Here is a 12,889-nt window from a genome sequence, read left to right on the forward strand (position 1 = left end):
ATAAAAAAAAAGTCAAACAGCGAAATCTTGTTCAGCCACTTGGTTCTACCTCAGGGAATTTCAGTGCTTGCCTTGAGTGTTTTGTGTTTATGATCATTCTAACAGCCATCACTGTAATTTATTACTGTACCTGAGTATCTATTTTGTTGTGTTTCTTTACTGATGTATATCCATTTTGGTCACTTTTCACATTTTAACCCAAAAGATGATGTAAGCGACAGAGAATGCCACCCTTTAATTGTGTGTAAAATCCCTTATAGCACTCTTTTCTTTACTATAACTCGTTCATAGGTTACATATACTGAACATCCTGCGTACAGTACAGCACAGTTAGTGAATCTGTGTTTATTCATCTGACCTTATTTATTAGTATGTAGGAGTGCTGGGTTAGTGCTCAGTTCACCTAAAACTAGCTGAATTTAAAAGTGTATTTTTAGCTTCTAAAGATCTGCTCCAACCAGTTCTACAATAAAAATGCTTTAATAATATATTTTGCCTTTCATATAACAAAGCGAACGCCTCTCAGGCTCTACTGGGTCACACAGAACCAGCCGGCAGAACAGTTAATGCTGCTGCAGTGCTTCAGAAATAAGATTTTTTTTTTTATTGTTGTTTCAATTTTCCAGTGTAATTGTGATAAGTTTAGTATGGTCTTCCTGCATCCATGTGGATTTCCTCTAGACATGAAATCCTCTGGCACAGAAATAAACATTTTTTTTCAAAACCAAAACTGAACCAAAATTTAAAATTAAACCTACCAAAACATGTTTCTTTTACAGGTTTTCTAAAAAAAGAAAGGTTTGACATTTTTCACCATTGCCTAAATGAATTATCTTAAATGTACAAGTACAAAACTGCAATATAAATAAAAACATGTCTACAGACATAACAACAAAGCACAATACTGCGTCTATTACATACACAGCTCCGGAAAAAAAAGAGACCTATTTAGTTTCTGAATCAGTTTCTCTGATTTTGCTATTTATAGGTATATGTTTGAGTCAAATGAACATAGTTGTTTTATTCTATAAACTATGGCAACCTTTCTCCCAGATTCCAAATAAAAATATTGTCATTTAGAGCATTTATTTGCAGAAAAAGAGAAATGGCTGAAATAACAAAACAGATGCAGAGCCATAAGACCTCACATAATGCAAAGAAAACAAGTTCATGATTATAAAGTTTAGAAATCAATATTTGGTGAAACAACCCTGGTTTTAATGTTACAGTTTTCATGCATCTTGGCATGTTCTCCTCCACCAGTCTTACACACTGCTTTTGGATTACTTTATGCCACTCCTGGTGCAAAACGTCAAGAAGTTCAGCTTGGTTTGATGGCTTGTGATCATCCATCTTCCTTTTTTTTCCAGAGCTGTGTAAGTTAGTTAGCTTGCTAATGTAGTGAGCTAGCTAGCTAGCTAATTAACCTAACTACCTCTCATAGCAACCAGGAGCAAAAAAGACTAAAACAAGCTAATTGATTGTTGTAAATTATTATCTTAAACGCAAAAAGAGAAGAAAATAGCTGTCGTTTTTATACTGTAAATCTAGCCACCACTAATTCCACCGAGATTTCCCCATCCTGACAATTCCCTGGGCGAAGTTTACTTAGGAAAATTGACGGACGGACAATTTCCCAGAGCCCAGCTCCGCTCAGCCCCACTGCTGAACACAAACAATCACACTGACACGGACCGAGCCGTGAACTAACCCCCTCCAGCCCCGACAACAGCACACCTACACCCCACAACAAAGCAGCGGCTCCCTTTCTCTCCAACATTTCCTTCATCCAAGCCTTTCCCTGCCCGGATTCGCACTCAGCGTTAGCTCTCAGGCTAACTAACTCACTAGCTAACCCTAGCAGTCCTGCTAATGTTGTGTGGCCTTTCTTTCCATTCGGGAAAGGCTGGAGCACACAGTACGAGTTCACACACACTCACAGCAGCTCACACACATTTAGTACAGAGTAAACAGCGCGCAGAGCAGTACTTTACCAGCTCGGTTAATGTGTGGATAGCGGGGTTTCTCCGTGTTTCCTGATTCCTTGATATTCCTCTTGTCTTTTGCTCGGTTGCCGGAGTTGGGATTCGGGAGGGGTTTCCGCTCAGGACTGCTGAGCTTCCCAGCCTGGATCATGACGTTTACAGCAGCAGCAGCAGCAGCACTCACCCATTCTCATTCTCTCATTCTCTCTCTCTCTCTCTCTCTCTCTCTCTCTCTCTCTCTCTCTCTCTCTCTTTCTCTCTCTTTCTCTTTTTCTCTCTCTCTCTCTCTTCAGTTTCTGAATCAGTTTCTCTGATTTTGCTATTTATAGGTATATGTTTGAGTAAAATAAACATTGTTGTTTTAATGTATAAACTACAGACACTATTTATCCCAAATTCCAAATGAAAATGTCATTTAAAGAATGTATTTGCAGAAAATGAAGCAATAAAGGACATAAAAATTCAAGACAAAAAAGGAAAAATAATAAGTATGGCCAAACGAATAATACTGGGATTGAGGAAAAAAGGAGGAGGGAGAGCAGGGAATGAGGTTAGAAGCAGTTAGTTTGTTAGAGGTGTTAGGAGAGTAGATGCTCTTTATAGAGCTCGACCTTTAGGAGTTTCTTGAGGGTAGCAAAGCACACTCCTTATACTACTGCTCTGGTGACAGCGGATTCTCCAAGTGTCCTGTAGGAGTCTTCAAAGCCCCAAAGAGAAGAGACGGTTATTGCAGAAAAAAAGGTTTTGCATCACACACACGTGGCCAAGTGATACATGGGCCAATGACTGTTAAGAGGTTAAATAAATGTTGAAGTATGCTTGCATTACAAGTTTTAAAGTTGATAATGGACAAACATTCAAACAACCTTTATTTAATACTGCGGCATATACATCACTTAGTGTTGAAATTCTGACATTAAATCAACATTCATTTAAAGGCTTTGAAGTGTTGGGTTCATATACACTCACAATTCTGGTAGCAAAGAACATTGAATGAACATATCTTTGGTTGCATTCCATCATTTAATGTTGATAATGGGAAAACAACATTTGAACCACATTTAATGAAACAGCTTAATAATTGGAAATTGGAGCATGATCTCAAAGCAATATTGGCTTTCGACAAAAGAGCGGCTTTTATTTCTGAATAAATTTGAGGTCAGAATAATGTTGGAGCATGATATCAACCCAGTGCTGTTTTATTGATGTTAACCTGATGTCCAGTTCCTTTGGTTTATTTTTAAAAGTGGTCAAACCAGATTTATCAAAAGCAGTCAAAACAGATCTTATCATTTCAATGACGTTGGAATGTCCCATTAAAGGTGTCCTCACTTCATACCAGTATGTCTGAATGTTTGCTGTTGCCTTCAGAAGGTAACCGCTTGCATATATTCTGCATATTACTGACACACTTCTCGTGTGAAAGACCACAAGAGCTTATCATGGTAGACGCCTAGATATAATAAGTAATCACAAATGTTACACTAACCAGAAAAATGCTGCTGTTTACTGACTGTACTTTTTCAGTCTTTTTTGCCACTAGCAACTTTTGTACCTAAAGCCAAGTTAAAGAGAGCCTGAGCTGTTTCTTCTCACTGGTATATTTTGGGTTGGAGTCACTGTGCAGGTAATATTTATGTCATGTGTGTAGGTTATTCTGAACCTACACTATGAAGCCTAAAATAGCAAGTTAGACATGATGCTAGGTGAAAGGCTAACTGACACAGCAACCGGCCTAAGCAGTGTGGGAACAGATTAGCCCCAATTCTAACAGCCAGTCTTAACAGGCTTTATTTTTTTCTAGTTTTATGATCAGATGAGACAAAGACATTTAGAGGAGTAAAGGTGAGGCATTAAACCCAAAGAATGCTGGACCAACAATTAAACATGGTGGTGGTAGTATCATGCGCTGGGGCTGTTGTGCTACCAGTGGAACTGATAGATTGCACAATGTGTCTAAAATAATGAAGAAGGAACCTCAGAATAAGTCCACAACTATCAACTTACATCTGAATCCTTTTTGGACACATTTGGGTGTTTCAACAGCACAGTGACCCCAAACACACACTAACTGTGGTTGTGGAATAGATAAAGATAGATAACCATAAGCTTTTGGAATGGAATTCCCAAAGTCCTGGCTGTACGCCCCAACAAGTATACAATATGTGATCCCTGTGTCTGGAATTTTGTGAAGAATAAATGAATAAAGTTTCACTTACATAGCGCCGTTCTAGAAACCCAAGGACACTTTACAATTTACACATTTTAAACACAACCGATCATATCTGGGCATACAAACAACACACTTACTCATAAACACCAGGTCAACTTAGAGTATTCAGTGTTTTTGGGCAATTTAGAGTGTCCATGTTTTTGGACTGTGGGAGGAAACCCACACAGACACAGGGAGAACATGGAAACTCCACCCAGATAGGGACTTGAACCCAAAACCTCACTGCTGGGAGGTAAACGTGCTAACCACTAAGCCACCACTGAAGAGTACTGAAATATTCTGAATATCCTGAATATGAATGTTTAAATATCAGATAGGAATTATGTAAACATAGATTAGCTAATGTGTTTTTCTCTATGCAATAACATAATCTACTGATATATGATTGTTTTAAATATTTTATGCTGTTTCTAAATACTTTATACTTTAATTTAGTTCTACAAATGAGAAAACTGAAAAACTAGAGTTGATGATTGTTATAAAGCCGTCAGGTTTATGATGGTATTATAGGTGGCTGACAGATGGTGTTGTGGACCCCTTCCTTGCCTTAGGAATGGTGGATCTAGCTTAACATAGCTTAACATTCCTTTACGCCTCTCTCAGACAGATTGGCTGCTCGGGTCAGAATATGCCCACTGTTGTCACTGATGGACTGTCCTTTGTCCTGCAGAGAGAGGTGGACTGTTGAGTCTTAGCCTAAGGAGTTGAGTCTCTTATAAGAGGTCATGTGATTTTGGAGAGGTTGTTTGGTCTCCTTGATGTTTAAGTCTGTGTTTTCCCCAGTGCTTTAAGGAAATCAGGTATGTTAAGTTTTTACCTTTAATGTAGTAAAAGTTACAGAAAGATTTAATAGCCCTCTAGCCAATGCTTACAACTGGGTCTGGTGACCTCAGAAAATAAGGTCCTTAAAATATATATTTAAAAATGATTAGAAAAGTATTTTTTGTGTGTCGTTCTTTTAGGCACCACACCATTAGCCAGAGCATTTGTTACAGTTAACATATTTCAAGAAAAAGTGATTTGATACAGTTATTTCCTTCCACTACAGCAGATTGACCACAGTAAATGTAAGGCAATGCAAATAAACACAATTCATGTTCTATAGACATTAAATGTATAATATGTTGTGTAAAATGTGCTAAAACTAAAGTTGTTTTTCTTTTTTTTTTCTTTATTCCCCTCTGATCTATCATGTGTTGTTAATATGGCTTGCATTGCAGTACAATGACAGTTGTTACATATTAAATGAATTAAATAAAATGAGTAAAAACCTCAATTATCATTCCTGCAATCAGTAATTATTATTTAATTTTACTCTATAATGTATTCCCCATACATTGAAAATAAAGTAGATGATTTACCAACACAGGCTATTAAAGCTGTTTTTTAAGTCTTGGTGAATAAGAAAATGTTTTGTTGTCTTTATGCGTTATTGGTTTATTTATTACGTGTTATTATTTACTAATGTCACCATTTATGAGCACGATATTAGAAATACTAAAGATATTCCCGCCGACCCTCACACATAGACACTGCCACAGTGCTACAACTTTGTCTGTTTGAAGCCCCTCAGTGTCCTCTATTTAGAAAACAATAATTTGGTCATTCTATATATCACAGAACCTAAAATACTTAAAATGGTATATTTTTGCATATTTAAAGAAAAATCAACAAATCAAGTGGCCACATGGGGGCTCTGCATTACCATATCCAACTACACAGCTTTCCAAATGTTTTTTTTTCCCTTTCCCTGTTCATATTTACATAAAAACTTAAAAAGTATCACAAACACAGAATGGATAGGGAAAAACAAACAAACATAATAAATAAATGAATAAGTAAAAAAAATATAAGCATTATTACTACTACTACTATTACTACTAATACTACTACTGCTACTACTACTACTACTACTACTACTACTACTACTACTAATAATAATAATAATAATAATAATAATAATAATAAGCCACAATTCTGTGATACATACATAAATTCCATAAGATATCAGAAATGTGTTTTGTGTGTGCATGTGTGTGTGTTATTCATTGGTTTAGGGATAAATTAAAAACTTAATCTCAGCAATAAGCAGAAAGTTAAGTAGGATCAATTTTACATTTACATGCATGTATGAATTTAATTATGTAAATAAAATAGTTATTTAAATGTGCCATATATTTGAGAAATAACTAATACAAATCTTTCCCCCCATAGGTTTAAAGGTTTAAACACTGTTAGTGAAGATATCTAGAGTTTGGATGTATTTGATATTTAGTCCAGATCATAATTGTAACTTTAAATGATTTGTGTAGCCTTTTTTACACCTTTCGAAAATAATCCCCTTACTATTTTTTATATTTCAGGGAATAAACAAGTGAAAAAAATATATATGACATAGTTATATATGGTAGAATCAAATCCAGATCTGATCAATTGAGACTGTAGGCGATTTTACCACATGTGACCAGTATAATAAGGAGATGCTTTTGGTGATTATTTATATATTAATTGTAATTGCATGTTTCATGTATTTGAGAAATAACAAATGCAGTCCCTTAACTTTTCCACTTTTCACACAACGCTTTAAATGTTTAAATACTGTTAGTACTGATATTTAGAGATTAGGCGTGTTTTTAATACTGGATCGAGTGGAAAAATGAACATATATCATACAGGGTCCTGCCCGTCACGTGGTTTTTACTCAGGCTACAGTAACGTGACGCACAGTCAGCTGATCCGCGCTGCTAAGCTCTCAGTTGACCTTCGCTGCGGAAAACAGCGACTTTTCGTGCATCTTCTTCACAGAGCAGATCTTTCAGGACCATGGCGAGCCAGTCTCAGGGCATCCAGCAGCTGCTGCAGGCGGAGAAACGCGCCGCCGAGAAGGTGGCTGACGCTCGGAAACGTGAGTGTTTGGCTGAAGACTGAATGAATAGAGCAGGGAGGAGGATGGTGGACAGCTACCGGGGAATGCTAACATAGCTTAGCTGTTAGCTTAACTAGCAAAATAGCAAGTCACACAGCTAGTGTTTACTGCCGTTACTGTGATTAATAATTCAGTGTGAGGCTCGGTAATAAAATGATCTGAGTAAATAGAGAAACATAGTCTTAAATAGGCCCTTTATTTACCGAGCAAATAACGGAGTATAGCAATTTCATTTGCTAGTTAGTCTAACTAGCCTGGCTTTAGCACTGTCAACTGAGCTAGCTATGCAGTGATCCTGATTATATAGATATAATAGCTATAATTATACATGACAGGCTGAGCCCACTGTCACAAATGTATCTTAGTAGCTATGTAAATAGTTATTTTAACTGTGGGATAGACACAGAGAGAGATAGGGTTGTGTTTAATGCTCGTTTTACCATTACACAATCATTTCTTAGGGAACCTTGCCATGTTTGCTTATTTAGATATAATCTAAATGATATGTGCAGAAATGTGACTAATTTAACCTTTTAAGACCTGAATTATGTTCCAGTGATGGAAATATATAAGAATGCTGTCTCTTATGCACATAAAGGCTCTCTTCTAATATAAAATATAAACATGAAATCCAATCAACTAAAATAAATAAATGCTTTTGTATTTGATATTCAGCTTTTTTCACAAACTATCCATATCAGTAATATAAACATGATTATAGTGTTTAGTGATGAGTGAAAATAGGCTATTACTTTGTATTGTTGGCTCTTATTTCAGTGGGAAGAATTTGATCAATTTCACCCATTTTAAATGTATGTATACTACATACTAGTTATTATTGGTATATTAAAGTGATATTTACAACAAAGCTACAGCTTGAAAATTGCTTCACTCTGGAATGTTTCACTCTTGTGTGGTTGGTTACACAATAGTGTGAACCTAAATAGTCTTTTTTTTCTTCTAGACCGTTTAGCTGTTCGTTCCAATTATTACTTCATCATTTGCTCATATTATTAAAGGTTAAGTACATTTATGGTCTACAGATTTACATACTTGTTCAGTGTAATTAATTTGTTCACGTCAAATATTCCAGCAAGAAAATTAGCCTGTCATGCATGGAGCACACAGTGTTGAGGGCTATACTCATGGACCCTGCAGACTGAACCCCCAACCATGTGATCAGTAACCCAGGACTAAACTTTTATGAACAGGCTAAGAATGGGCAATTATTACACTGCTGTTGACTCACAGTAGGCTACAGTTACTCAGTTCCCCCTGTTTCCCCAATTTCTGCTTTTAGCTTCACGTTTTCTACATGCCGAAAATTCCATGAGCAAGTCACAAGCAAGTTATTTTAGAAAGAAGATTTAATTTGTCTACATTATTTTCTAAATACCATATATCAGTCTAGACCAAAAACCGATTGCTTTAAACTTGATATCACAATATTATATTATTTTTTGGTCTCCAGGGAAGAACCGCCGCCTAAAGCAAGCCAAGGAGGAAGCTCAGGCCGAGATTGAACAGTACCGTCTGCAGAGGGAAAAGGAGTTCAAGACAAAGGAGGCTGCGGTAAGACCTAGTTTAAGATTAGTCCTGTCTTACAATGCCATTAACAAACAGTATTTTGGGGGACTTGTGTGTAAAATATGCATATTTTGCTCCATTTACATTATCTGGTCACAATATCTATCTTAAGTAACAGAATTAAATCTGGACAGGGTTAAGCGACATAAAATGCAAGTGAAGGTAAATACACCCAAGACACTTTAAAACAGATTTAAACTAGATTAATTAATCCACTTCAGAAGCTGGTAGGAGATGCATATGTCAGGTATTGTAGCAGTATAAACACTTCCATTACGCAAGACTCATACAACAACTGAAACTCCACCAAAACCAAGAAAGAATTGCTGTGTACCAAGCAAATTTGCATAAGCAAATATTTTACCACACACAGCAGTTAAACTTCAGTCCTACTAACTGGAGACTCATTTGGCTCCCAATTGTTAATGCACATGGTTAAAATCTTATCAGGATTCAATTCAGATACTACTCACATGAAGAGATCAGGTGTAAACAGTGTCCAGATGTCCTCTGATGTGACTCTCCTAAAAAGGACCACGTCAGAAAGCATTATGATATGGGTGTTTTGTGGACATTTATCCAATCACATAAAGATGACCGATGTTAGATCCTGAGGTACAATACATTCTTCACTAAATAAATAAAAAGACATGTGATTGAGTTATTCTCTTGTGTTCTAGGCCCTGGGATCTCATGGAAACTCTGCTGTAGAGGTTGATAAAGAGACCCTGGACAAGATGAAGCGCATTGAGACCAGTTACCATCAAAACCGGGAAGCTGTTCTGAACAACCTGCTGAAGATGGTGTGCGACATCAAGCCAGAGATCCATGTCAACTACCGTGTTGCTGGATAAATATTTTATTTGTTTATAATTGTCATTACAACCTGTAAGAACACAAGGAACACAGAGACAAAGACTGACATTGTACAGCCATAAATATGTTGCAGCCCCATTATCAGAGCCGTACCTGTATTAGTCCTCAGTATGTGTACACTGGATGATTAAAGCCTTCACCTTCTGCACATTATTACACATTATATCTGGAATAAACATGTATGTACTTACATTTCAAAGATTTTCTCTAATACAGTGTTGATGAGCACTGCTTAAGCTTTATGGCGATTTGTCCAGACTGGTTCAGTGCTAGTCTTTGTCTCTGCATTATTAGTGACCTATATTGGTTATCCTTCGTCAGCATTCTCTCTGCGAATGATGTTGGTGTGTGTGTCTGTGCATCTTGCTATAAAATGTTTTGTTTATTTATAAGTAATTCAAATGTTAGTGTTCAGTTTTATCATTGTGAAAAATTTAACTGGACCGATGTTTTTGTTTTTTACTCTGGTGTGTGTATATGTGACAAATCTAAAATCTATATTGCTGAGAAATTTTAATTCTGTTTATTTCTCTGTTTACCCTCAGTAGCTTCTTGTTCTGGTCTTGGTGTTTAGCTTCTGCTGTTTGCTCTGGCTGTGAACATACAGTACATTGTATTAAATGGTTATGTGTATACACAGGCGTATTGAGATCTCTTCATTCCTTTTTACCACATTTTTGGATTGTACATCTGGCTATTCCTAAAAACCTGGTAAGAATGTGTAATTACATTTGAAAATCAATTACATCCAACAAACCTACCAGAGCACTATGTTTTTGGAATTAATATATTAGACTTTGCATAGATGTTCGTAGCAGAAAACAGATTTTTTCCTAAAATATAGCTTGACCTAAACTATAAAAAATGGTAATACTATAAATTATTTTCCTAATCTGAGTTTAAAGAGCCAGATTTTGAGAATGCCCACAGACACCATATAGGAGTATGGAAGTGTGTGAGTAAACGGTTGTGTGTGTGTTGAACTGTCACCCTTTCCAGAGTGTATCCCTATCTTGCAACCAATCATTCTAAATAAGTTCCAGACCTCTGAAATACACAAAGAAGTAAAAATAAAAATTCAAGGTTTTTCTGGTATCTTGTGAATATAAAAATACAGAGAGAACATTTTTTTCACATGGGACAAACTTAACTTTACGCATATAAATTCTGTGTGTGTTGGCACAACGTCTCTCCATATAATAGGGTCATTCATATAGGTCACTCTTGGTCACGGTGGTCTAGCCAAGCACATTCACCTGAAGGAGGGATCTGTATCTACTGTCCATGGCAAGTCAACAGACCAGGGAGATGTAGGTACTTTAAAAAAATTAGTTTTGTGTTTCTATAACAGGTAACCATGACCTAGCTTGATTGTGTTTTACCATTTAATACAAGCGAATACTTATTTGCATAAAAGTGACAGAGCTCATTAAACGGCTCGTGGTGAAAGGGACATAAACTGACAAGAATAGAGCTGGTGAGATTGATTTTTACAAAGGATTTAATGAACATGTTTTGTATAGCCCAAAGACCTATTCCAACTTGTGTAAAAAGAGAATTTTCACTGGTTAAGGTTTTAAAACACTTTGTTATTCTTTTGACTATCATATTGATAAGATTGCAGACTACATAGATCCCCAATTTGTTTTAGTTTAATTACTTCATAGTTTTACATTTTATTTCCTGTCATGGCAAGCTGCACAGTGACAGGTTGGTCAAATGTAGTAATTTACATTTAATAAAAGCATTTTAATAAAGGTTTATCTAGTTACAAACATACCCTGGATTGGTTAAAATCTAATTAATGGTTCTCCATCCCTTTTTAAATGTTAACATATATATGAAATAATAATAAAATACATTAAATAGAGTTTTATGTCAACACCACTAGGGAAAGCATTTATAATAACAGGCTGAAACTAAACCTATTTTAAGCTGTCAGGTCACATCCAGTGTCAGATTCAATCAAATTATTAATTTTCATTGAACAATTGGAATGATTCGTTTTAAGCATCATCAGCATTACGGAAGCGTGTTAATGGTTTATAAGATGACGCAATATCAGCTAATTACGCTGTTAAAGCTGGAGTTTGAGCTTTTCTCTACTGAACTGAGCTGAGCTGCGGTTACAGGATTTGCCATGTGGCACTGTAATGAACTTCAAGCGAGTGAAGCGAGACATGATTAAAATACAGGTAGAATAAAAGTCTTTACATTATTACAACTCTGGGAAAAAAATGGAGACCGCTTAAGTTTTTGCATCAGTTTCTCTGATTTTGCCATTTATAGGAATATGTTTCAGTAAAATGAACATTGTTGTTTTATTCTATAAACTACGGACAACATTTCTCCTAAATTCCAAATAGAAATATTGTCATTTAGAGCATTTATTTGCAGATAATGAAAAATAGCTGAAATAGACCTCAAATAATGCAAAGAAAACAAGCTCATGTTATTTTAAGTTTAAGAGTTAACAAATCAGTATTTGGTATTTGGTGGAATAACTCTGGTTTTTAATCACAGTTTTCATGCTTCTTGGCATGTTCTCCTCCACCAGTCTTACACACTGCTTTTGGATAAATTTATGCCACTCCTGGTGCACAAATTTAAGCAGTTCAGCTTGGTTTGATGGCTTGTGATCATTGATCTTCCTCTTGATTATATTTCAGAGGTTTTCAATTTGGTAAAATCAAAGAAACTCATCATTGTTAAGTGGTCTCTTATTTTTTTCCAAAGCTGTATATATATATATATATATATATATATATATATATATATATATATATATATATATATATATATATATATATATATAAATGAGCCTAAATGTATTTTGCCTTTCAAAATTAACATGCTTAGCATCTCAGCTGGTTGTGTCATTAAAAATATGATTGTTCATTTTTTTTTCATTATGATTCTAAACAAATTTGGTTAAACGCAGAAAATGTTTTTTTTTTTCATTTTGAGACAAATAATTATGATTTTTAGTTGTTGACTATTCCATGAATCCCTATTTTTTTTAATAAAAATATTAATATATCAAGCCACCTTCTCTCAACAGTGCGGGCTGATGTAGGTGATGTAATTCTGTAATAGTTTTCATTATGAATGGAGAAATAAAAATTATATCCATAATATATCTATAGTGAGTTGAAATTATATTTATTTTGGGTCGGTATTTTATTAACCAATATTTTTTTAATATTCTTGTAAAATGTTCTATAAATGTTTTTATCATTTATTGTGATTTTTTTTTTTTTAGTAAAATCATTAAGGGACTTT

General features: G+C 35.3%; 2 protein-coding genes across 2 annotated transcripts in view; one reads left to right on the forward strand and one right to left on the reverse strand.

The window, feature by feature from the left end:
* fer (fer (fps/fes related) tyrosine kinase) overlaps positions 1-2,153 on the reverse strand; it is a 36,917-nt gene extending 34,764 nt beyond the window's left edge. The window contains exon 1 of the mRNA XM_007231413.4: positions 1,995-2,153. The gene's annotated coding sequence lies outside the window, so the exon portion shown is untranslated. The remainder of the gene's footprint in view (positions 1-1,994) is intronic.
* A 4,769-nt stretch (positions 2,154-6,922) lies between these two features.
* atp6v1g1 (ATPase H+ transporting V1 subunit G1) lies at positions 6,923-10,242 on the forward strand. Its single transcript, XM_007231414.3, has 3 exons — positions 6,923-7,123; positions 8,616-8,716; positions 9,412-10,242. The coding sequence occupies exons 1-3, from the start codon at positions 7,042-7,044 to the stop codon at positions 9,583-9,585; spliced, it is 357 nt and encodes a 118-aa protein (XP_007231476.1). The 5' UTR covers positions 6,923-7,041; the 3' UTR covers positions 9,586-10,242.
* The last annotated feature ends 2,647 nt before the right edge of the window (positions 10,243-12,889 follow it).

Source organism: Astyanax mexicanus, chromosome 1 (genome assembly GCF_023375975.1).
Source record: "Astyanax mexicanus isolate ESR-SI-001 chromosome 1, AstMex3_surface, whole genome shotgun sequence".
Classification (NCBI taxonomy): Eukaryota; Metazoa; Chordata; class Actinopteri; order Characiformes; family Acestrorhamphidae; genus Astyanax; species Astyanax mexicanus.

Excerpts from the sequence above, each read along its gene's own strand:
- atp6v1g1 (XM_007231414.3), top strand. The coding sequence starts at position 7,042 with ATGGCGAGCCAGTCTCAGGGCATCCAGCAGCTGCTGCAGGCGGAGAAA. Across the intron at positions 7,124-8,615 it reads GGTGGCTGACGCTCGGAAAC|GGAAGAACCGCCGCCTAAAG; the intron begins GTGAGTGTTTGG and ends TTTGGTCTCCAG. Across the intron at positions 8,717-9,411 it reads TCAAGACAAAGGAGGCTGCG|GCCCTGGGATCTCATGGAAA; the intron begins GTAAGACCTAGT and ends CTTGTGTTCTAG.